Source organism: Pseudomyrmex gracilis, unplaced genomic scaffold (genome assembly GCF_002006095.1).
Source record: "Pseudomyrmex gracilis isolate BER0280 unplaced genomic scaffold, ASM200609v1 scaffold_245, whole genome shotgun sequence".
Classification (NCBI taxonomy): domain Eukaryota; kingdom Metazoa; phylum Arthropoda; class Insecta; order Hymenoptera; family Formicidae; genus Pseudomyrmex; species Pseudomyrmex gracilis.
In genome coordinates, this window is record NW_018020829.1 from 142,647 (window position 1) to 168,017 (window position 25,371).

The 25,371-nt window shown below is 46.6% G+C and overlaps 1 protein-coding gene across 1 annotated transcript in view; it reads left to right on the forward strand.

Annotated features, from left to right (window-relative positions):
• The window catches only part of LOC109859174 (transcription factor AP-2-epsilon), a 63,837-nt gene that overhangs the window by 3,964 nt on the left and 34,502 nt on the right, over nt 1-25,371 (forward strand). Inside the window, exon 2 of the mRNA XM_020437175.1 lies at nt 22,136-22,513. Coding sequence (XP_020292764.1) covers nt 22,136-22,513 — 378 coding nt within the window. The remainder of the gene's footprint in view (nt 1-22,135; nt 22,514-25,371) is intronic.

A 25,371-nucleotide genomic window follows, 5' to 3' on the forward strand; every position in this document is an offset into this window, starting at 1 on the left:
AGAGAGAGAGAGAGAGAGAGAGAGAGAGAGAGAGAGAGAGAGAGAGCAGCTGCGTCGACTGACAGCTCGCCTACGCACGGTTATACCTGTTTTTCAGAGAGTCCGCGTATCCTATTCTGACACTTGGCAACAAATCAGACGCTCGGATCCGTGCGCAACGAGCACAATAAAACGCGACCGTTAGTGCGTGCTCTTTTGCGCTTTAGGAGGTCTCGATCTCTGCGGTCGCCTTTCGCGCGCGATTATTACTCGCATTTATTCTCATTGTCGAGTCTTGACACAGTTCAACACGCGATGCACATATTCTACTGTTTGTCTTTCTCTCTTTCTCTCTCTCTCTCTCTCTCTCGCTCTTTCGTTCTATTCCCCGAGCCCCATATAACTTTATTATCTTACGTGTGCGCACTTTGTGTTCAATGTTCCACATAATGCGACCGACAGAAAAGAAATACAAAGAAAAACACGTGTATCAAATTAAGAATGGCCACTTAAGGCCATCACCGTCGCTTCGAAACGATCGACGGATAAGATCTCTGTGCGCGGTTTTTCTAATTGCCGTGCGCATCCGCGAATCGTTACGCGCCGCGCGATCGTTATGGCCGCGCGCTGACGGGGCTTTTACGATCGTTTACCAACCGATGAAAGAATGAACCGAGGAAACGAGGACGAGCGAGCCGGTCAAGCTCGCGCGATAAGCGTAGGCTGGCGCGCATCGTCGTCATCGTCGTCGTCGTCGTCGTAGGATGAGCGCGCGCGCTAAAACGGGTTTCAGGAAAAATCCGAGCGCAATCCTGAGATGTGACGATGTGCCTCGGCATATCTCTCCGTGTATATATATATATATATATATATATATATACGAGCGACGACTGTATGTAGCACGTGGTAAGCTATGCCGATGATCGGGGGCGCGCGCGCTATATCCGTTGCGGAGCAGCCGCATCTAGAAAAGAGATTCCATTAACCGCGTTTCCAATCGGCGCGCGCGAAGTGAAAAAAAGAAGGAAAAAAAAAGAGACATTATCCTTCGAGAGCTCGTGTCGTTAATTGTATACATCCTTGGAATCGCGGCGGTACACATGTAACTTAACGATACCGTGCGAAGTCGGTTACACACAGGAGAGCTTCTTCGTGCGCGAGATGAGAGGGAAGATTGGCGCAACACACACCCGTCGATCGGTCGGTTTCGACCCGACGAACATTTCGTGACCGATGACGTAGTTTCGTTCGGGAAAAACAGTTTCTTTCCAGGGTGAAGAGGAATTCGCAGCGGCGTCTGAGAGCAGATTTCCAGTAATCGCTCTTAACCTTTCGCGGCATCGCGTTATTATTTCGTTTTGCCCGTGAGGAGATCGTTAATTAGAGGAATACAATGTCTTCGGACTTGCACTTCATCAACCGTTACCGGGAGGTGATTACGGGCGAAAATTACACGCGATCCGATCGAGCAAAAAGTTCGAATGTTGCGTATAGATCACAGAAAGAGAGAAAGAGACGGAAAAGGTAGAAGTTGCCGCGCGCGATGGAGATATTAATATTCCGCGTGTTCGTATTTATTGCCGCCGCGCGCGAGGAGAGACAGCATGCGTATATGCAAATACACGGCGTATATATACGCGTCTAGATTATTGACAAATTATTAACGATAAATTTTTTGCGGCGAGAAACACGCGGTTCTTTAAATAAGCAACTTACTTTCCGATAACAGCTTCCATAGCGCGGCGTCGTTCGTTATCGGATGTACCGCGATCGTAATGTCAACGTGCGCGGGAATGTAAACGCAACGATAAATCACGACTAATAATGTGATTTGACAGTAAGATTAATAACGCGCGGCGATGCAGATTCGCGCGATTAAAATCCAGTTCCGAAGTGTATCGACGCATCGTCGTTGGAACGACTCATGTGCGGTTTGTGTGTGTGTGTGTGTTGCGCAATTGCGTTTAATTTCGTTCGAGAAAGGGACCAACACGACAAAGGTCGTCGATACATACGTTGCGAGAGACGTGTAACGAGAAAGCTGTCACGCCGAATAAATCGGCGAATACACTTATCGGTCGAGAACAACACGTCGATCTTCGTTCAGTCGCGTGTCTTATTCCGATAACATGCAAATCACTTCGATTTCGACTGACACGCGCGCGGCGGTGAGTGAAAGTAACCGACAAATTTTAAGTCGCGGCTAAAAAATCAGCTCGAACTCTTCGCGTTCGCTTGACGTCGTCGTCCCCTTGAGAGGCGACGGTAAACACTGCGATTGATCGCCGAAAGATCCTTCGTATGACAGTTTTAATGGCGCACGAGCAATCGACTTCGTCTTGCGATTAAAGGTGAAGCTTTGAAGCGAAGCCTTTCACGTATACGTGTGTATATTATTCGCGATAAGAATTACAGACTCGCGTGAAAATGTGTGTGTTGTGTGCGTGTGCGCGCGCGTGTGTGTGGGAGGGGGGTGTGGGTGTGTGCGTGTATGCGAAATAATAATCCTGCAAGAACTTCGCACGAACGAAGTCCGGGAAATTGAACTTTACAACTTCGCGTGCGATCCCGTATATAATTTTTTAATTGATGCGCGAGAAATAAAAAAAAAAAAAAAAAAAAAAAAAAAAAAAAAAAAAAAAAAAAAAAAACGAGAAACTCCTATTTACGCGAGTTACGCAATGAAGTTTCAATAATTACACACCTCGCCGCGCGACTCGACCGATTAAAAAAAAACGGAGCTTCTTCTGCGATTACAGTTGCAAACGATTCAATTTTTTCGCTCGAGTTTCGCGTTGGGTTAATGGCGTTTACATTAAGACAATTATCGCATATTTGCGCGTTTTTTGTTTTTTTTTTTCATACTGGTTTTGCTTTACGATCTGCACTGCTGATGGAAAATACTTGGGTGTAATGACGCTATCGATTAAATGCGCGATGATAAATGAATATTAAATACCGTTTAACTGACGATTGGAGTAATTATCAACATATTAATTTATGAATAAAAGATCGGTCTCTTTTTCTCTCTCTCTCTCTTTCTCTCTGTCAATTCTCTCTGCTTGATATTACCGAGAGCGATTAATATCTCGTAATTTCAATGTATTGTTTACTCTTTTTCTCTCAGAATTATAAAAAAAAATAAAAATAAAAAAAAAATCTTGTCGCGTATAATCGCACGCGATGTGCGTTAAACCTTTCGAGGTATTAAATATGTCTACATCCGCTACTTTTTTTTTTTAATTCTCTTGACGTTATTACCGGCTACCGATTATAATGACCAGAAGTGCCGTTAGTCCGTTCCATTAAGAGAAGAGAAACTGCCATATAACACCGTCTCTATAACGTAATTTATAAAATTAAAATCGGGCATTCTCTTTTATATAATAACACACACACACATACACATACACAAAATATATATGATAAACACAACGTCTCGAGATTCCCCTCAGCGGCTTGTCACGTTTCATATCGTCGTGCGTTCCAATTTCCTGCAATAATTACCCACGGGTCCGTATATAGAGGAGGTTGTTTCACAACTTCCGGCAACCTCAAAGCCATCTGCTTCTCGAGACCGAGTTAAACGAGGTGTTTATCCGTAAGTTTTCAATATTCTTACGTTTGTAATCCCCGAAAACTGTGCACCGATGCTCTCCAGTGTTCTCGAAAAAAAAAAAAAAAAAATCGCAAATTTGGTCATTTATACAATTTCGCGAGAGACACTCCGCGCCCACACGTGCTGCACAGAGGGACGTTGTTGTTTTTGTGTTTTAAATTTCTCAAAAGAAAATTAAATAGAGATTAATCTCTTCGTGAGTTCTCGGACGTTTCGCTTCGCGTGACGAGTGTCGCTGCCCGCGGTAATGACTACCCTGCGGAAAAGATTTCGAACTCGAAAATGCGGTAGTCTAAGGACCGAAGATAAATCACCCTCGGCATCACCGTCGGATAATGATAGGTGGTGGTGCGCGCAGAGACGACCGCGCGCGCACCGTGATATATCGTTCACGACTACGCCAAGATAACGCTTGGAAATTCTCGCCGTGAGTGATAATCCGTATGTGTGCCGCCGATGCGCGCGATTTCCGGTGCGCGATCCAATCGTAGGGAGGGGGGGGTAGGGATGAGGTAGTTGGGTTATACGCGGTAACACCGCGCGCTGAAAAGGGGTGATCGATCAGTGAAATTACGCGTTTCCGCTTATTGACGTCGTCCGCTTCTCAACGTCGAGCATCAACCCGTCGAGACAAAAACAAAACCAGCAGACACACCACCGCTCTAAGGAATTGCACTGTATTCGATAGGAAAGGACGCAAGCGAGATAAACATTCGCGTCCGAGAGATACTTACGTAAAAGAAACACTCGAATAAGTTCCGTGTTGTTTGTTTGATATTTTCAAGCCTCTGTTTCGAACATTTTCTAATAATCTTTTCTATCTTTCTGCGCAAGAGTTTTCTTTGCGTAAATATTAATTTATAATGTTGCATTAAAAACTTTTTGTAATAATACGTGTGTATTAAATTACGTTAAGCTCGTATTTAGACGCTTGTCGCAATTTCTGTCTTAATAAGCGGTGAGAAACGCGATGAATTATATCCGCGATTACAAACGTGTAACGCAAGAATCATCAAACGCTTTTATCCGTGCGTAATTTATTTTTACGCGCGCATTACACATGTCGCCGCTGGAGACAAGGTCACGACAACGCTCGTTATTTGATTTATTCTTTCGTGTCGTGCGTTCGAAATCTCTGCGAGATTTTCGAAAGGCGAATCCGACAAAATTAATGTCCCGTATCATAACATCCCGCTATACACGATCAATTTTTTTTTTTTTGCAAATCATTTAACCAAAATACTATTACTCAATCGAGTGCTACAAAATCTTCGCACGAGAATATTTATATTCGCGTTTATATTTGCATTTATATTCGTTGAAACAATTTACCGCTAGTTTTTGTTTCTCCGTGTGTGTTACGTGAGAGATTTACTTTCGTCGCGATTGCGCGCAATCGCGTTTTGTTTCTATATATAAGTTTCTTATACAATTGCGATTTGATCCCCTCCCCGAGTTCATTGGAAAGAGGCGTACGCTTACGAGTTGAAGTTGACGCGGATTAAGTCATTAAATTAAGACGGGAGAATCTTCCGCCGTGCGATCTAACGATACGCACATCTCGCGGAAGATGCGCAACGCAACACAATAAAATTGCGCGAATAAATTTATCTCTCGCGCGATGTACGTATCGGAAATCTATGACCGTTGAAAATTCCGCGAGAATTATCGCAATTTTCGCGTTTATATGTATACAAAGAGATGACGCGATGTGTCAGCCGACGAGGTTATTGCGAGCGATTATCGAAAATTGCAGCGTTGCGCTCAATTTCTCACGCGTCGATCAGATGAAAATCTCGCCAAAGGGAGAAACGCCATGAGGGCGAACATACACGCGTCGAGTTACATACACGAGCGACAATAAAAATGCGTAATCGTCGGTGTTGGGTCGCCGCTAAGAAGATTTTTTGTTCCTCGCGAGAAAGCAACTTCGAGATTCTCTTGGACGAGGAGATACTCTCTCGATCATCCTGGAAAAAGTTTCGTTTGGCGGTTCGGAGACACGCGCCTTCTCTGTTGTAAACGACGCGGTGTTTGTCCGATCCCGCAGGGTGTCTTTTTTCGCCCCCGTGGGGCAATAAAGATCTGGATTAAATCCCATTCTCTCGCGCGGCGCGTAAACGCATAAACACACTCGCGGCGGCGGCGCGCGACGCCGAAGCGGCGGCTACGCCGGCGCGCGTTGTACCTCCGGCAAATCCAATAAACGACCACGTAGACGGGGCAAATTTATCCGCGTAACAGGCGTTTTACTCCGGCGCCGTATATTATTACGCCCGCCGTTTTATCTCCGCGTTTGCCGCGCGGCGGCTGCTCGCAGGATCGCGGTAGCTAGAGCCGGCTGTTTTCACTTGGTTCGCCTTTGCGACTCGATTCTGTAGACGCAAACATCTCGCGAAACGTCGTGCCGCGCGTTCAAATTCGACAGGTAAATTTTTATAAATAAAAATTCTCATAAATAATTTTTTTTTATTCAGAGTAGGTCGTTTCTTCAACCATCGAATCCACAAAATCAATTAAAACGAGTTCGAGAGGTTTACGCAGCTCTGCGGGTTTCGAAATTCTCCGACCGCAACACACACACACACACACGCAAACCGCGCGCAGGATCTCTGAATCCCGGCGTTGATGTAATAACCAGAACCTCGTTCGCGCAAAGGAACTCGGTTGCATTCCGCGTCCCGTTGTCTCGCATCTGGTATCGCTCGCGTCCCGCGTAACCGCAACCGCAGCATCGGTTAAAACGCGCAACGCGTACGTTAAAACACGCGGCGCGATGCAACTCGCGTGTCACTTACGCGCATTACGCTCGCGGTCGGGAGCGATCTATACGTACGTAAGGGAAATTAGATGTACGTGTAGTTAGAAGCGGCGAAGATAAATGAAGAAGAAGCGCGACGATATAAATTTCGCGCGTCTCTCGCCGTTCCGCTCCGGCGGAACCGGAGCGTTTCCTACAGAGAGAGAGATAAGTATTACCGCAACGACGCAAAATGGTGGTACATCAACGACACGTACGGCACCCGTCGCTCGCGTTAGCCTCTCCCTACTTCCTCCTCCCGCTGCGGAGAGACTGTATTCGTTGCGCGGAGAAACGTGTGCAAGGTGCCGACCGAGATCAAGTGAATTTTCTCATCGGGGAAAAGATATACAAAGTAAGTAATCTAAGAGATACAAAGTAATTTAATATCGCGCCGGAGTCGAGTCGCGCATTGTTCGCGCACGTCTCACATAACTCTCGCTATTAATTTTTAATAAACTCTTGTATCTATTCTCGTAGATTATTATATAACACGCGCACAACGTTGTGTAAAAAAAAAAGCAAAGATCGATAATGTATTGATATATTGCTACGGATTTTTACTTTTATTTCCTCGGAATGTTCTCAAAAGAGCAACTTGACAGATTGCGGGGAAAAGGTTACCTGTTTAACTTCGTGTGATCTTTAAAGGGAATATTTTAATCTCTTGTGTGTGTATGTGCGCGCGCGCAAGGGGAATATTTCGCCGTTCTCTGTGCAAAAGACTCCGGAGATCCGCAAACAACACACTGTTGCGCGCCGGTTAACATCAAATAACTTCAAAACGTAACTTCGGCCGCGCTCGAGCGCGGAAGATAATAAAACGCGGGTCGTCGTAAAAAAAAAGAAAAAAAAACAGTTTTTACTCTCTCTCTTTCTTTCTCTCTTTGTTTTCTTTTGCGATGACGTTACTCGGTCGCGGTCATTTTATTACACTCTTTGCACTCCGTCGAAATGCGGTTAGCCGACGACGACGACGACTCTCGTTTCGCAGCGATACGCGAAACGAGAGCGAACGGAACGGTCCGACACTCGGCGTTTTTTTTAATGAGGCGGCGTAGGCTTTTTGTCATAACGTTGCGAGAAAGAGAGAGATAAAGAAGTTAGAGAAGCGCGTTTTTATTTAAACTACACGGATTGTATCTTCGAGCGCGCCGGTGCGTGATATAGCGCTAATTTTTCGACACACGACTTTAAATTTATTCACCGCGTCGCACACACACACACGCACACCGCGTAACGCCGAGGGGGCAAACCGCACCCGATAACTTGCAAATTATACCCGCACGTTACATGTACAAAATAATTTGGCGGACATGTTCGCTGTGATGCGCGCGCGCGGTATGCGGTAACGAGCGCGAAATAAGACGCATACATTACGAGCTTTAATAAAGCGGAGCCGATTTACATGGTAATTACTAAGTTTTCTGGGATCCAAATTACCTGCGTAGAGCGAGACGTCGAGAGAAAAGACGAGCGCCTGACAAGGAAGAAGTCGAACCGACGCACGTGTGAACAATAACGACGCGTTGGCTTACAAACACTGAATAAAAATTTAGAAATGTTATTTCTTTTATTTATTTATTTATTTATTTATTTAGCGTTCAAAGCGACAATATTTCGCACTCGCGAGAAACTAGATCCGCGATCTCTTGCCGAGTTTATTTGAGAGAAAATTTGCTCGTTATCGGACTACTTGCGGACCAATTGTGTTACTGTTTGTTGTTCCTGTAATAAACATCGGACTTGATCGCGAATTATCTTCCTTTTCCAATTGACCGTAGCTCCGAGTTTCTAACGATTGTGCAATTGCAAACGACCGACGATATCTCACCTGTCGAATCGTGTTTTAGACGTCGTACGCGCGGTCTCGTTACAGTTCGTGTGTATTTCGAATTGGCCTTGAACGGCGGGCATTGTTTCAGGATCCTCAATTCTCGAAGTACATCGATAAAATCCCAACCTGTACACGCGGATACAACCGTTAACCTTTTGCCGTCCTACTTCGACTGCGCGAAGATTGTGTGTATATATATGTTATATATACAATATAAGATGTGTGTGTGTGAGCGCGCGCGTCTTTGAACGTGAGTCACAAGAGATTTGTGTGAGTAATATGAATTATAAATCGCGAAGGTTCTCTCTCGTGAGAGCCTAACGAAATTACCGCTTGGTTAAGACAATATTTTTCAAGACACGGGAGAGAGAGAAAAGGAAGAGAGAGAAACGGAGGAAAGATAGAGATTATATAGATAGGGAGAGAAAGCGCGCGATACAAAGACGCGCTCGCAGTGCAAACACGCAAGTTGCGCAAATCTAACTGATATTTTTTTTTTTACAACACTTGATCAGACGCGAGATTATGTAAGACGGCGATACGCGGAAGGAACATTGTGAAATACGCGGGAAGCCGATTGTCGGGACGATAAGGGGGTGGAACTTTAGGGCGAGCCAAAGAGAAAAAATGAAATTCGCTCTCTCGGGTGAAAACGAATTTCCGAAGGTAAGCGAAAGGATTTCGGTATAAAGGTGCGTTATCTTTTATAAATGCGCAAGTATCAAGTGATACACACGGAAGTCTGTGCGCGGCTTGTCCTGAAAAAATGTTCTTTCACCTTCGGGATTGCCTCGCTGATATATTTTACGCGTCGCTGCGAGCGTGCACCTGAGGAGCACCTGCGCGCGTACCCGTCGGCGCGTATTACGCGCCGCGCGAACTCAAGTAGTTCCCGTCCCGTACACGTCGTGTATAATAAATTGTTTCCTACCAGAAAAAGCGTGTGTAAATAATCATACAATCGATTCTATCGATTTTGATTGTTGTCGCTTTTATCTCGACGTCGATGATTCGACGTTTCTCGGATGTGTTTCTCGATTCATGTCGTACGAATCAAGAAGCACGGTAGGTACTGTCTCGCGCCGACTTCGTTGCGCGTGTCTTTAAAAACGTAACTAAAATAAAGTCACGTGACAGTGAGGAGAGGAAAAGCAACACGTGACTAAAGTCACGTAACTGTACTTTAGTCACGTGTCTTAAAAAACGTGAACAGTAAAGTCACGTGACTTCAGTCACGTGGTTTTCTTCTCTTTCCTGTCACGTGATCTTACTTTAGTCACGTTTCTAAAGACACGTGATTTTAGTCACGTGTTGTTTTTCCACACTCGTTCCTCTCACTACTTTTTGATTTTGATTGTCATGCGTTAATTCTGACATCTCTCTAATGTGTATTATATGGTTTGTCAGACGTATATAAAATATATACTAGCTGTCATCGCGGTGTGACAGGTTGTGTTTACTGACACTACACGTTAAAATAAAAACAATAATAGCGTGCGCGCGCCTGTGTTGTGCTAGTAAATAAAAAAAAAAAGATCAAAATCTGCGCAAAAGAATGATTCCTTGTATCGCAGTGGTCCATGCAGCGACGAGTAGCTCTTTTTATCGTCTAGAATTACGTCTGAATTTTATCTCGAGTGTAAAAAAAAAACGAAAACCAATTGCGAAACAAGACGATTTGTTTGAGCGTAGCGACGAATTTTTGTTGCCCGTGCTGTTCCGCGAAGACGCGCGTTTGTCTTCATTCCGTAATGCGGAAGGCGCTCCGAAAAGTGCTCTTTCACCTCCGAAGGTGTCTCGTTGGCGCGCTTTATGCGTCGCCGCGAGCACTTGGAAAGCACCTGCGCATGTCGGCCTATACCCGTCGGCATGTTACGTAGGTATTAAACCTGCCTCTATGTATTTCGTCGCATGTATTTAAACATGAGCGCGCCTGTCCACGTGCACGTCCGCGCTCACTGCGTGGTTGTTTAAATATCGTTCGCGTTATGCGACAAGGCGTGGAACCTGTTACCGGAGCGCGAGTAGGCGGGCTCTCTCGGTGCGGTCTCCGTCGGTCAAAACGAGAGATCGATCGATCGTAGTCCCAATCGATGCGCGCAACGTGTGATTTTTGCGATCGGGCCGCGCGCCCGCGACGAGGATCTTGAAAAACACGTTGCTGTCCGTTCGCGCTTCGAATTTCATCGGACGCTCGAAATTCAATTGCGTTATGATTCGAGTAATTAAACTTTCGATCTGGTTTCGCTGATTAATTCACGGTAGTAGCCGCCTCTCAAGTCTCGACACCTCGATTTTCTCTCCTCGAAACAGACGGAAAGACTGTTGTGCGTAAATGTTTTCGGACGTGTTACCTGTTCGTCATCGGCTGTCGATCGCGCGGCAAACGAGAGTTTCTCAAGCGGGCAGATACACGTCGCGACTTAATTAACTCCGCGCGATAATGTTCGGAAAGTTAATTCCGTCAGAAATAACGCGCGTGCGAATTAATTATATCGGCAGGTGCGATTAATCTCACGCACGTTCACGTAACGCGTACGCGTTGTCTACATACCGCTTTGGCGCACTCGTGTGTACATCACGAGCGTATATACATTGTATGGCATATTTTGCAACGGTATTCGCGCGCTAACGTTATCACGTTTTTAAGAGAGAAAAAGCGCGCCAGAGCCGTGAACTTTTGCCCGTCCCGCTCTTCCTTCGATATGCATCTCGAAGTACGCGCGCGAGCGGCGGTGTGTTCCTTCTCGCGTCGGTTTTCTGATCGACGATAGCTCCTCTCTTCTCGACGCCCGGCATCTCGGGGGAAAAAAACTCATACGCGCGACCTCGAATATTATAAATTTTAGACGCGACGACGCGATTGACCCGCAAATAGCAGCGCAAGCCCGCGCGGAATTTCTCGATAGCAAAAGCGCGCGGATCTGCTTTCTCGCGAGCGTGAAATATCGTCGTTTTGAAACGCAAAAACAAATTAAATAATTAAATAACATTTCTAAATTACTTGATTGGTGAGCGGCGCCGGTCGTTATTGTCTTCGCGCGAGAGACGCGCGGTCGTCGTCGTCGTCGCAAGACCACACACGCCCGGTGCAGCACACTTTCGCGAAAATAAATTTTCAGTACAGTCGAAAAACGTCGCATCTCGCGCGATTTCATGGCAAATATTTTACATTTAACTCTAACACGCGCTTGCTCTGTGCGCGCGTTAACTGTGTCGAGATGCTGCGAGCGGTGATAAAGTCCGGGATCGCCGAAACTGCATCCGACAGGGATTCAGTCCGAAAGCGAGTTGCTAATCCCCGGTAACAATGTTCCGCCGGGGCTGCATAACAGATCCACCCAGCACAGTGTACACCTGCCACTTGTACATACACCTCTTTCTCTCTCTCTCTCTCTCTCTCTCGGTTGTCCCTCGTTTCCTAACAACCGTCCACCTCGGGATTATGGTAGTCGGCCGCCTACGAGAGATCTCCAATCCCGCAGCCGCGCGCGCGCGCGCTAGATGATTGGTCACCGGCTACGTACCGGACGGATATTAGCATAACACGATCTAATTGATGCCGGTCTTGGATTATGCGACTTTATACCTCGGTCTCTCTCGCCGCAACGTTCCGTGCGGAGATCGAGTGTGGTAGTAGGTAACATTTGTTACTCGCGATCGGCGAACGCGATCTCCTCGCGCGCGCGCATACACGCGTGTGATTCGCATTCTGTTAAAAACGGACGCGCAAACGTCGGAACGGAGAAATGCGCGAATGAAAATTAAATAGGATTAGTTTAACAAATGACAAAAAAAAACTTGGAAAAACGAAAGAGCTTCCGTAGAAGAGGCCTGAGATCGTGGGATTAATTTGCGCGAGAATTAATAACGTTTAGAAGCATCCTGTCGTCGGCGGTGATCGATTATCGTCGAGCGTATGTAATGTGAAATATAATCACGTTTCGATAGTCTCGCGCAGCCGAGAGAGAACCGCCGCAGCCGTTTAAAAACCGACTACTTTCTCTTTCTTCCTTCGTTTTTCTTCTCTCTTTCTCTCTCTTTTATCCGCTTACTACGCAATCCTATAAGTTTGCTCCGCGGTCACATTAACATAACACGATCTAATTAGCGGTTGAGAAATCCTCGGTGAACATTGAGAGCGGCGACAAAACCCGCGGGTGCTCATCGTGAAAAACTCGTCTGTGTGAATCGATATCCGTATCGCGCGATTAAAATTGTTGGAAGAAAACCGGGAAATCCGCGCGTCCCCTCGCCCTGTCTCTCTAATTGCGAGTCTAACACACACGGCAGATCTCGCTTTTGCCATTGCTCGGGTCTTAGGATACCAGAATCGATAACTTTTTCTTTTCTCCTCCCTGGCCTGTCAAGCCCGATCGGTCGCGCGTAATGACTCTATTTAAATTGCAACGAATTCGAGACCAATTACGATACGTACACATCATTGAAATTTACTACTTACGCGATAGAATTGATGAAAAAGCGAAATAAAAATGTCGGGCGACGTGTTTTCTCGCTCTTGGAATTTATCTCACGCGACGGAAAACGCATTTTTTTCGACGAATCCCGTGCGAAATAATTTTCGTCTTAGAAAAATCGACGAGACGCGCGCGTACTCTCATCCGCTCGCGTATGATTCACGTGTGTGAAACGCGCGAGTCCGCGCGTCAACGCTCACACACAGGTGTAATCACAATCGACTTCGGTCCCGTTAACTTGAACCCTCTGGACCGGACCGCTGCTTCTGCCTTCTCCTGCCGTGTACACGCGACGAGAGAGTTTAATGTGTGTGTGTGTGTGTGTGTGTGTATGCGTGTGTGTGCGAGACACGCGCACGCGCGCGTATCCGTGTTGCGAAAAAACTGATGCACACACGCTCACGGCTCGTCCATTAACGTTTCGTCATCGAATTAACGGTGAATATCATTGTGTCGCGATCGAAGTTCGACGCGCAAAGTTGATAAGAGTTTCGAAATTTCGATTCTCACAAATGATCGCGCATGATTGCTTGTGTCTCACATATCTCGAGACTAATGTGGATTTCAAAACGCGGTCTTAGCATGAGAACTCGTAAAACGGAAGTTTCGCACTTTTAACATAGGGACGTAAAATCTACATGTAGGTGTTACATTTATATCCGTCATAAAGGAGACAATTCTCGACTACGTATGTGTGCGTGTGTCAGCCTCGGAAACACCCATTCTCGTAGACGACACGATCCGTTAAGTGAGGTAAAGGCATCTCGCGAAGGAAAAGCGCAGTATAACGTGCGGTAAGATAAGGGCGTCATGCGTTGGTTACCGTTGGGTGGCGGATGGTCCGCTTGGAATGCCGTTTAGCGACTTCCCTCTCCTACCATGTTCATCCAGTGTTCTCTCTCTCTTTCTTCTCTCCCTGTTCTCTCTCTCTCTCTCTCTCTCTCTCTCTCTCTCTCTCTCTCTCTCTCTCTCTCTCTCTCTCTCTCGCGCGCGCGCGCGCGCATGTCTTTCATACTTGCACGCGCGAGTGCGTATTCTCGCAGTTGCCGATCGTTGTCGAAATTACGATCTCGATCCTCTTCTCTCTGAGATCTTCGCTGCGCAACCACGTATGTACATAATAATAATATTTTAAAACGTAATTAGATAAGAGAGTTAAAAAAAATTGTTTGCCTTGCGAAATTTTCAATTTTGTAGAAAAATTCAGGACAGTTTTTTTGAGACGTGCGGTATTTTGTTGGAATTTCTAACGAGGAATTTTAACGAAATTTTGATGAATGAAAAATGTTTAGATCATAGTACCGCGTAGCAAGCGCGGATCTACCGAGATCTCGCGTTCTCTTAATTTTATTGCCCAGACGTTAAAAATCTCCACATGAGGAAAGAAAGTTCACGGGTGAAGGTATATCTCTCTCTTCTCTCCGCATATATGCAAATTGCAGTGACATAAATCTCTGTGAAAATATAGTTTTGTGTCATTCGCGCAGGGTGTGCGATTAGAAATGTGCTGGAACACACCCATAGTAGAAACTTCCTCGAGAAAGGCCTCGAGCGCGAGTGATTATCGAAAGTTCGGTTGGTAGGTATAGAACGGGATAAACTCTCCTGGAAACTGGGACGAAAAATCCCAGCGTGCGACCACCGCACGATGGCCTATAAATTTGTAATAATCGCCGATATGCGACTCGAGCGTAAAACACTGTGTGCCTAACGATCAATTATTTCGTAATAAAAAAAAAAAAAAAAAGAAGATAAATATATAATACGGAAGCCCCGTAATTAAGAACTTCGAGAAATGTACAGGTAATTAAAAAATTTCATTTTATCTCTTCGGAATCATTAGTGATTTCCGTCGCGCACGCACACATACGCGAAAAAAAAAAAGAATATCTCACATTTGTTTATCGAGCCGTACACTTCTTGCGCGAGAGGTTCACCGTTCGAAGTAAAAATTAAGGAAAAAAAAAAGAAGATTCTCACGCGAGAGAGGCGGTCGCGACGAAAAACTGGTTCCGAGTGATATGCAGGAAGACGTTTTCGTATATCGGATGACAATATTGCGGCCGATCCGCGAACGGCGCGGTTATACGCTGACAGTTTATCGATATTACACAGTTTCGCGCCGGCTTACGGTTGGCTTTATCTCTCGCATGCTGATTTATATTCATGACTTCTCCGGTCGCGCCGAAACGGAATGGCTTGATTAATCGAGATTGGCCGCGTGTCAAACCGCGCATATCCATCAACGATCGTTCGGTGATTAACTGCCGATAGAGAATAACATCATCGAGTAGTTTCTATCTTTTAATTATTGACAAAAATGGAGAAAGGGAGATTCACGTGCGGCGCGGCGGAATGCGTCGTAACATGAGATACCATTTTTCTTTTTTTGTAACACGCAGGTAGAAAATATCACCGTGTAATAGCGCGAACATCAGAAACAATCGGAAATTTCGTTTCGACGCACACGAAAGTCGTACAGAGAGAAAAATAAGATCCTGACGTCGCGTATGTCGTTTCGCGCACCTGAAATAATCCGCGTCTCCGAGAACATTACGACACTGCTCACACGAACGCATTTTCGGCACGCGGGTTCCCCATCGCGCGTATCTTCCTCGAGAAAGAGAGAGAGAGAGAGAAGCATCCGGGATTTTATGCAGAAGAAGACTCGGCATCGGCAGACGAGTTTAAGGCGAGTAACGTTCGTGAATGGGCACTCCGTAATTGCGTTGCGGAATTTACACCGACGTGAATTACACGTGTGTCGACGACCCGCGAGTAACGTCGTATATCCGCACTTTGACGACCGCGTTCTTTCATATTGCAAATTAATAGTGACTTATGCGCGGTGTGAGAGTCTCTCTCTCTTTTGTCTCTTGTCATTTATTTTTTGCCCGCTTGAACGAGCGTCGTCGACGGGACATTTTTGCTCGATTGTTTGCTCGGTTTTTTTTTTGTCGCAAACTGTATGTTTATATAATTCACTTCGCGCGAGATATCAATCTCGAAACTTATTATCGAGCACGATAATAGTATTGATTACGCGATTACGTTCGAATTGCTTCTCAGTAACAAGTGTGACGTTCAAACGGTAACGAGGCTGCGGCGCAATCACGCAGATAAGGTTTGCGTGTTATTATTTATGGCGATCGACACGTCGTAAACATTGTTAGCATAAGATTTAATAACTACAAATTGTGTCGACATGAATAAATGAGAACCTGACACTTGAACATAACATTTTTAACGCGATGTTTGCGCAATCGTTACGATCTTTCTTTTTTTTTTTTTTTGTTGCACCCAGCGATCTTATTGAGTCTTTTCTGTTTTCTGTGAATCTCAAGAGACGGTGAAGAAAAAAAAATAGAATAACAAAGTGCGCGCGTCATGTATTATGGTAATTCCTCGTCCACTTGGTCGCAACACACACGCGCACACCCGACGATTGCCGCCAGACCGGGGAAATGATGTCTTAATGAGTCATCGCGCGAAATAATGCGGCTGACGTATTTTGAATGCGGAAATTAAGAGTAAACAGTCGGGATTATGCTAATGTCGTTGCGCGCGGTGAGAGAGATCTTTGCAGAGACAGTTCCGACTGTTTCCCTCTCTTTCGCATTGTTTCGGAAAAACGTTTTATCATCACCGCAATCTCGAATTATCTGCTTCTTTTTTTTATATACAGCGCACGCGCACAATCAATCAATATTCTCAATTATAAATCTCTACCTCAGGAAAGAAACAGGCTGATTAAAATATTGTTGATAAATTTTGTTTTCGAATTTTCCAACCAGTCAAACGTTGACTCGAATCACCGATTGAGTCAATTAAACTTCCGCCGCGTAGCAAATTTTCATTAAAACCACGCCGTGTCCTCCGGGACACTCTACGCGGAAGAAATACCCGGAGCCGCGATCTCCTACTCATCATCCCTCTGCATAACGCTAGCAAAAACGCGGCGGCGCGCGCTCTTCCGCCGGCGGAAGTCGACGCCGTCGACTCTCGGGCGAGCGTCGCGCGCGCACCGCCGCGCGGACGACTATCACTCCTATTCGCTCGATCGTGGGACGTCCCATCGTGGTCCGTACGTGGTGGTGGGAGGTTATAGCCCGGTGCCACGGTCTATAGTGGCCACGTGGTGGCGCGTACCCCGGGGCGAAATTTCGGTCGTCGGTACCTACGCCGCGCGCACACACACACACACACACACACACACACAAACGAGATAGGAGTTTTGTTCCCTCGCCTCTCCCCTCCGCTCCGTCGCGCGCGTCGCACCTTCTCTTTTCTGCCTGCGTTTCCCACCTTATTCCGTTCCTCTCTCTCTCTGTCGCGCCTTCGTCGGGGAATACCCCGGGCCGGGGATGGTAGGGCATGGATAACTAACATGGTGTGCGTGCGCGTTGGGTGGTAGTGGTGTAGTAGTAGTAGTATAGTAGCTCTCGACAAGAGCACAGACACACACACACGCGCGCACGTCGCGCGCGGCACCACCTCCCGTCGTCACACACCGCCGCCGCGCGGTTCTCTTAGGTGTACTTTCGTACGCCTCGCAAACGTCTTCGTCGTTCAGTCGGTCGGTCGCGCGTACACGACGTTCGATCAGCTGTTCCGCTCCCGGGGAGCCACGAAAAGATCGTCTTCGACCGGCTTCCCGCCATTCGCCCGGCGGAATTTTACCGACGAGGAGAGAACTTGTCGTCACACCCCGGGGTGTGTGAAGAAATCGCGAATCTGATCTCAATCGCGATGAAGAGTACCGCGTTTCGATGAGAAACAAAAATCGAAAAGTTTTCCCCCGTTCGTGAGAAACGATCGGCGTGAGAGAGGATTGAACGAACGATGTCCGACGAAAGAATCAAAACAACGTCGTTGCGAACTTGTGCAAAAACAACGGAAAGTGTCTGAATGAAGTGTCCGAAGATTCTCGATTTCTCGCACTCGATTTATCTTCGACTGATCGCGCGCGATCGAAAATCGTCTGTTCACAGAAAAGATATGCGGGATCGGTTTCAGTGCTCCGTCACGTTTCGCGTGTACGAAGCGTACGTAGTTTTTTTTTTCTTCTTAACCGTTCGCGTCTTTTTCTCACGCGTGTGACTCGATGTATCCGCCTCGACTCAGTGGTGCACAGTGTATTCGTATTTGCGCGACGGCCGGCGTGGAAGCAGGTGCATCACGGAATGCTCGACGATCTCGATCCCGGACCGATCTCGGTTTTCGTTTACGTCGTACCGTCGTAGGATCCGAGTGGCCGCCAAAGTGGTTTTTTCACAGTGACGCGAGTTTTCCGGGAGCGAGTGCCGCTCACGTGCTGCCGCCGCCGCCGCTTCGTCTTTAGCGAAGTTTTTCCGGAAGCGCCAGCAAGCTGGAGGTCTTGGGGATGTTTCCCCCGCGTACAGAAGCGCCCACGGCGGACAAGTTGACGCTCTGTTACGCGCCCCACGTTGACATGGGCGCAGTCATGGAGATAGAGGTGCGATTTTACACTCGGATACAGTCGTGTTATCTCTGTTGTGTTTTTTTTGTTTCTAGTCAACGATAAAAAAAAAAAAAATCGCGTTAAAAGTCGTGCGACAGAAAAATCGAACGTGGAATTTTTACTTCGCGGTGAGATTCAACCAAAGTTTTCGCCCTTTGACCGCAAAAATTCCTTTTTCCTCTTGTTCATAAAAAAGAAGTTTTGTATTTTTCCAAAGAGACTTTTCACACGTCCTCGGTCGAGAAGAGAATCTTCAGATCTCGCCGATTTCCGCGAGTCAATCGGCGGTGCGAAAAAACGTTTCGACGCGAGTTGGCGAACGCCGCGTGTATACTCGCTCGAAATATCGGTCAAAGTGCGTTTAAATGTATGCGGCAATTACCTCCTCGCTTAGCGTAGCAATGACGCGCGCGGCAGTTACGCATTTTTAATTGTACGCGCGTTCAACGTTAATGGATACCCTGTCAAACTTCAGCTGATATTAATGCAAAGTTAGCGGCGATTATTGTGTGCTCTTTCTCGGGGGCATTTCGCCGTTAATTTCTTCTCCTCCCTCTAACCGTTCGCTCCCGCGGAGATGAAATCATTTACATAAAATTCTCACGAATATATCTTCGTGACACAATTAATTCGCGCGCGGAGTAAAAATCCGCCTCGTGTGCGCGCATTTTTCCAAGAACCACGCGAGGTGCGTTACACTGCAACGCGGTGTTTGCGTACTTTGTTTTTTTTTCTTTTTCTTTCCTTACGCGAATGTAATTCGCACCTACCTATCTACCTACCTACGTGTGTCACCGCACGTGTGCAGTCTCACCGAGATTCGAGCGCAATCGACACGCGAAGACGCGTATGCTAATATCGTCTTTCTTTCAAATTCGCTGTGTCAACACAGCGAAGCCTCTCAAACACGGAAAATCTCGCTTAGATCTAACTGCTTATCGTCGCGTCGAAGTGTAACTTTTTTTTTGTTTTAACGACGTAACGTTCCGTTCGACGTGAAACGACGACGCCGCGACGACGAACACCGTTTCGCTGTTAAATGTAAATTTTATATCTCTAATCCACCCGGTGAAACCGGGAGTATCAATCGGAAATTTTATAGACGAAATCCAATCCCTCGATCGTTCGTCTCTCGATTGTATACGCGTGAAAAGAAAAAAAAATTTCTAGAAAACACGTGTATTTTATTGCTGTTTTTTTTTCTTTTTGGTACCGCTACATTTGATAATACGACGCTATAAAAATCCGAACGTTGCTCGAAGAATGTGTGACAGGAGGACATTTAAAGAAACGCGTACGTTTTTTCTCGCACTCCGTAAATCAGAGTCTTCCTAATTATTTTAATCGTCGAACGACGGTTTTTTCTCGTCGTGCGTCGTCTAAAAACTGTAAGGCCTATATCGATTTTTAATTGTACACTCTCGCGTCTCTCTCGTTTGTATGCGCGCGTGTGTTTCAACGCGCGCTTTCTCCTCAATCTTATCATCGGTGATCTCAGCAGGAAAGTTCGGTCGTCCTCCTCCGTGGAAGGAGGGAGAGGCTGCCGCTTTTGCGGATTGTTCCGGCTTGAAGAAAAAAAACAAAAAACAAATCTCGTTACCGATACATCAATCGTCGCGCGTAGAATTTCCGTGTCATGCTCTCACGTACGTCGATCGATTTCTCCACCGACAACACAAGAGCGTTGCACGTTTGATATCGAGTTTATTTGGCAACGATCGCGGCAGAAGTGCTTGTGGGCGTCAAGAAAGTCATCGTCGTGTTTCGGCAACGCGGCGAATTGTGTGACTCGATTAAACGCGAGGAACGAGTGCAAGACAAACACGCGAGCGCGTTATATTTAAAGTAAACCTTTCTCGAATTTGACAGGTGACAAGAGCGAAACACGAGTGCTTTATTCTCACTTGCTTGTGCATCAGTGAGAGGCGCGCAGTTTTAGAGAAAATCGGATCTTTTCCTCCGAGAAAAGAAAAATCGGCGGAAAATATTTGCCGTGAAAATCGGCGTGAAATTCGCTTGACGTACGAATTAGCCTTCGACATTTTTCCACAATGTTATCGCTTCCTGGTCATTAAGCTTCCATTTACTTCTGAGTTGGCCGTGATGACAGGAGATAATCGACAACATTGACTTTCGATTAAGTAATTGCTTCGTTTTTTTTTAGAAATACTTGAAAAGGTGACAGAAATTCGAAACTAATTTATATCTAATTGCATATCGATTGTTTTGAACAATCGCGTCCCTCAGCTTTGTTTTTTTATGTCAAGAAACTGGTCAATAAATTTATTAAAAATAAAATTCAGAACTTTAATTGTTTTACAACCGTTCGTATATCGGCCGCAATCGCGTTCCTCGGCTTTCGCGTGCGATAAAATTCGCGAGAAACACGCGGTTTTCGCAAACATCCCGCGCCAACATCCACGACCCCCCCTTAGGCGAGCATTCATCTGGCGCGATAGTATTTAAAGGTCAATCGCGGAAGAGACGGGCGAGTGCCGATCATCCTCGATCGATTCCCGAGGAATCCGCGCAGAGGAGGAGGCGCTCGCGCGCGTCTCCTTGCTGGCGACAAATTCGCAGGAATTCGACGCCGCACGCGTCTTCGAGAAATAAAAAACGCGCGCAAAAACGTCTCGGAAAACCTAGCGGTTGGGTCCTCTCGCGAGCTTATAGAGACATTCGAGATCGTATCGCGAGCGAGCGAGCGAACGAGAGACCTAATGGCTTGGACGCCACGGCGAGATGCGCCGCGCCGCAAAAGCCGCTTTCCACCGATACGTCCAGATACATGTCGTATGATACGATCTACGTGAGTAATACCGTGCAATCGAGAACCCGCATCGCGAAGATTACGCGGACCAGATTATAAGCGGTATTTATCGCGCGGGCGCGCGTCAGAGGTGTCGATAGCTCTCGACTCCGGCAAATCGAGATTCATGGATCTCTCGCGCATAAAACTCGAGATGAATGTCTGTTTGATTGTTGTTGTGAGGAGCAAATAAAATAAAATATTGTGCAAATATCACGACATTACAAATATGCCGCGTTAAATATATTCTGCGATCAGCAAAAGGATAGAGTTACACCATAGAAGTTTCTTAACCCAGATATCGTCCACGGAAGTGCCGTACGTAGCGCACGTAAATTTAACTGGAGAGGAGAGGAGGGAAATTTCCGCGTTTTACCGCGCGTGTCCGTTACGTTCCACCGTGTAATTTCGGTCCGCTCTTCGCGAGCGACTGATGCACGTCGCTTAACCTTCGGGAGATGCGCAACGGCGCGTCGTATTCGTGTGACGTATTTCTCTCTTATCTCAGACGGATCGTCAGATATGCACGACGTTTACTCGCACAGAGTCTGTAATTACCGCCGCACGGAGGAGCGAAATCCTCGTCTAATCGCGGCGACTGTATACACGAAGAAGGCTCGTAAGTAAGTGGAAAGAGATTTAACGTTTCTTGTGTCTTACAAGCGGAGAGTTAATTGATTAACCTCTCGAGCTTTTCTCTAGTAGCGAAATCTCTTTAACAACCCTTTACTTTAATTTACTCGCGAAGAAGAAGAAGAAGAAGAAGAAGACGAAGAACGAGGAGAGGAGCTTTTCATCTCTCGCCGAAGTATCTTCCGCGATAGATGAGACACTCTCGTACAAATAAGTGTGTAAATATCGCCTTAACCCCTCGGAGGAGAACCCTTTCGAAGGACTGTGGCTGGATCGCTTCTGACTTGTGTTTCACTGAATAATCGAAAAGTCGCTTTGCGTTACGCAAATATAACGAGTACCGAGTATTAAAATATATTTTATTGTTATTCAAATACATTTAGTTATAAATTTATAACAAATGTCCATCGTGTCTCGAGTGACCCAGCCATCGAAGGGTTAATCTGTCTACTCGAATAAATAAATAACGACGCATCCCTCTCGTTTTTTTGTTCGCAGGACCGCTTGACTGGTCATGGGGGCATTTCCTCGCTTGGCGGCGGGAACTCGTCGCCTTACTCCGGTGCCCATCACCACGGACACCGGGGAAACGGGAACGGGGGCGGCATGCCCCACCACGGGAGCGCCTCCTTGCCGACGGCCTCCGACTTTCAACCCCCTTACTTCCCGCCCCCGTTTCCCTCGCATCACCACACACCCGCCAGTCCCCAGCATCCCGGTCTCGGCCAACCGCAACACCTGGATTACCTCGTTTCCGATCCCTACACGCAAACGCTCAACACGCTGCATCAGCACCACTACAATCACCTGAGCGCCGCCGTAACCGCGGGACAGAGGAGCGGCGATCTCAGGAGAGATGCCGAGGGGATTCACGTGGTAAGAATGAGCTGAAATAAACGCCGATATGCATGAAAAGACGAGGCAGAAAATTATGCAAATATCTCGCGCAATTTCTGTCTCTCGTAATTTGTAAGCGGATGCGTCGCGTGCAGTAATACGTTTCAAGTGTTAATACGCGCGTCATGCGATGTGTTGACGGAATGGGGATAGAGGTGGGGAATTTTGCGTCTGGCGATACGGTCACGCCTGTCTTCGATCTTTTATTATTTCTTTTCGGACATTTATTCGGCTTATCATCAAAGCTTTTGAGCGAAAGAAGAACGCGATCGTGTCTTTTTAACAAACGCGGCGTGCAATCTCACAGATCGCCCCGCCACCCCTCCCCCCGGATGACGGTCGCGGAAGCGCGTGGAAATCGTAACCGCTCCGCTCGGACGGAGCGTGTATTCGCGGGACATAAACACGCGGGAGAGATCCGGTCACGTGCGTCGGTCCGGTCGGCCTCACTTAGCAAACCGGCCGGCGTGTTATTTGTAGGACGCCGCGTACCGAGCTGAATGTAATAACAGGTGATATCGATCTATTAGACGAGTCGCGGCCAATAAGTTCGTCCCGTGACATCGGTGATTGCGGATCGTTGATCTCTGGCGCGGGGACGACTCCGCGACATTTGCATTCGCCACGGAGTCGTTCGCGCGTGTAATGCGCATCCGTACGTGGAGACGCGAATCGAGCGAACTCCTCCCGACTTCGAGGGCTGGGGCTCCGTCTTCGAGGAATCTGTCACGTTTTTCGTGAACCTTGTGAGAGAACAGTTTTTTCGGCGTGTCTCTGTTTTCAAATATCACTCGAATGTAAATTTAATACATTCTCTGATTAAATTTAAAAAAAAATAACAATAAAGAAATAGTGAATTTATTATTAATGTGTTTGACGCGGAAAAATAAATTTTATCTGTTTCATAAATGTTTTTGAGAAAATTTTTTCTCTGATTAAATTTAGCAAATAAATAAATTGTACTATTAATGTTTCACATCGAAAAACGACAATTTTATTACGGAGAAAGAAAATAACGTCGCAAACAAACCGGTTGCAATTGTAAGATCGATTTTACACACTGTGTTTGATCTCACGTTACCGTGTACGCAAATGTTGGGTGAGATCGGCTTTATAGAATCCTAATAATCGCTGTAATAATAGTGTTTGCGGTCCACCTTGCACACTTGGCATTCACGAATTCCCGCCACCCTAATTACCGCGTCGACACACGTTCGCACCGCTTACCAAACGTTCGTTTCTATGCGCGGATTACATTCGGACGATGTTTTACAAAGGTGTCGTGTGACGTGCGCGAAGAGGAAAAAAAGAAGAAATACATTCGACGAAATTCGATACGCGCGTTGTATGTGCGTGCGTTCGACGAATGCGTTCTCTTGCCGCTCTCGTTCGGGCTGCCGCGTTCGTTTTGCACACCTCGGAGTTTTGAGAGAACGGAGCCGGCGGTTTGTCGTCGGGAGGAGGAGGGAGGGAGCATCTGTCCGACGCCATATGCAAGGCTCTCGAGTTGCCGGCGTTTTTTCGAAGACTGGTGATTATTTGCTGTCCGTGTGATTAAGGCGCACACGATATCGTTTCCATTTTGCCATACGCGCTTACGTGCAATTTCACGTTTGTTTTGTTTTGTTGCAAACTTTGCAAAAAGTTTGCGCGCGGCATACTTTTTCCGCCCTGAAAAAATGATTGACGTTTAAGTACACACAATTAATGCGCATAATTTATTACATATGTAAATTTACTTGTACTTACGTTTGTGTGAAAAGTTGAAATTTACAAAAGAGTCAATTCGTTAATATTATCGCGCGCGCGATGCGAAACGACTTCGGGGAAACTCTTCCGCTCTCCCGCGATCCAAAAGTACGTTATCGATTATCCCGAACATCCCCCTCGGTGTTATTTCTTTGCAGCCGGCGGGCTCTCCTCTCTCTCTCTCTCGAGAGAGAGAGAGAAGGGTGGGTTGTATCTTCGAGTTTAATGAAATCTTGCCGCGAGCGCGCGCGCACAATTTTTACATCCAATTGCAATTTCGTAAACGTTACATATTCCTTCTCGTCAAAACGAGTCTTTTATAAAAAAAAATAAGTCACGGCGTATAAGTTTATATCGCTAGGTGTTATCGCGATTACCCTCGATAAGCGTGCGCGCGCACGCTCTCTCTCTCGAATACTCAGAGGATTGGCGAAGTTTCGTCGAAACGATGAAACTGTCCAGATAAACGTAACGCTCATCGCGACAGCAGATAGAGACGACAATAATAAATAGCGAGCGCGGGGAATCTAAGCGCGCGGGTTTAACGACGAGGGAGGAGAGAATGCGCGAGAAGAGAGAGAGAGAGAGGAGAGATCCACACGGAGGTTTTACTTCACATCCCGGTCGTAAGGACGTGACTTTCGGATCCGCTCGGAGGCAAAGACGCTCGGGTTATTCCGCGGGACGAAGTCTTGAAGCTCCGGCAAACTGCACGCCTTCGCATAGTTCGCCATAGTTAAGGAAACTTGAGCGTTTAGGGTGTTAGACGACGCGTCGTCGTCGTCGTCGTCTTCTGTGCGTCTTTGGGAGGAGGGAAGAGTGTCTGTCGTTCTCGGTCGTCGTTAATGCCGGTAACCGGATCGACATGGGGGGAGGGAGGGAAAGAGAGAGAGAACCGTGCGACAATTTGACGGACGAAATTTCCGCGCGCCGCTATAATCGCGACCATAATATACACCGTGGCTGGTGTGTACGGAGCGCGCGATTATCTCTCGGTTTGACTTGCGCCGTATAATAGCGTCCCATTAGGGTCGCTGATTTGATCCCGTCACGCGATTACCCGATTTAATGAACAGTCGTAATTAGAT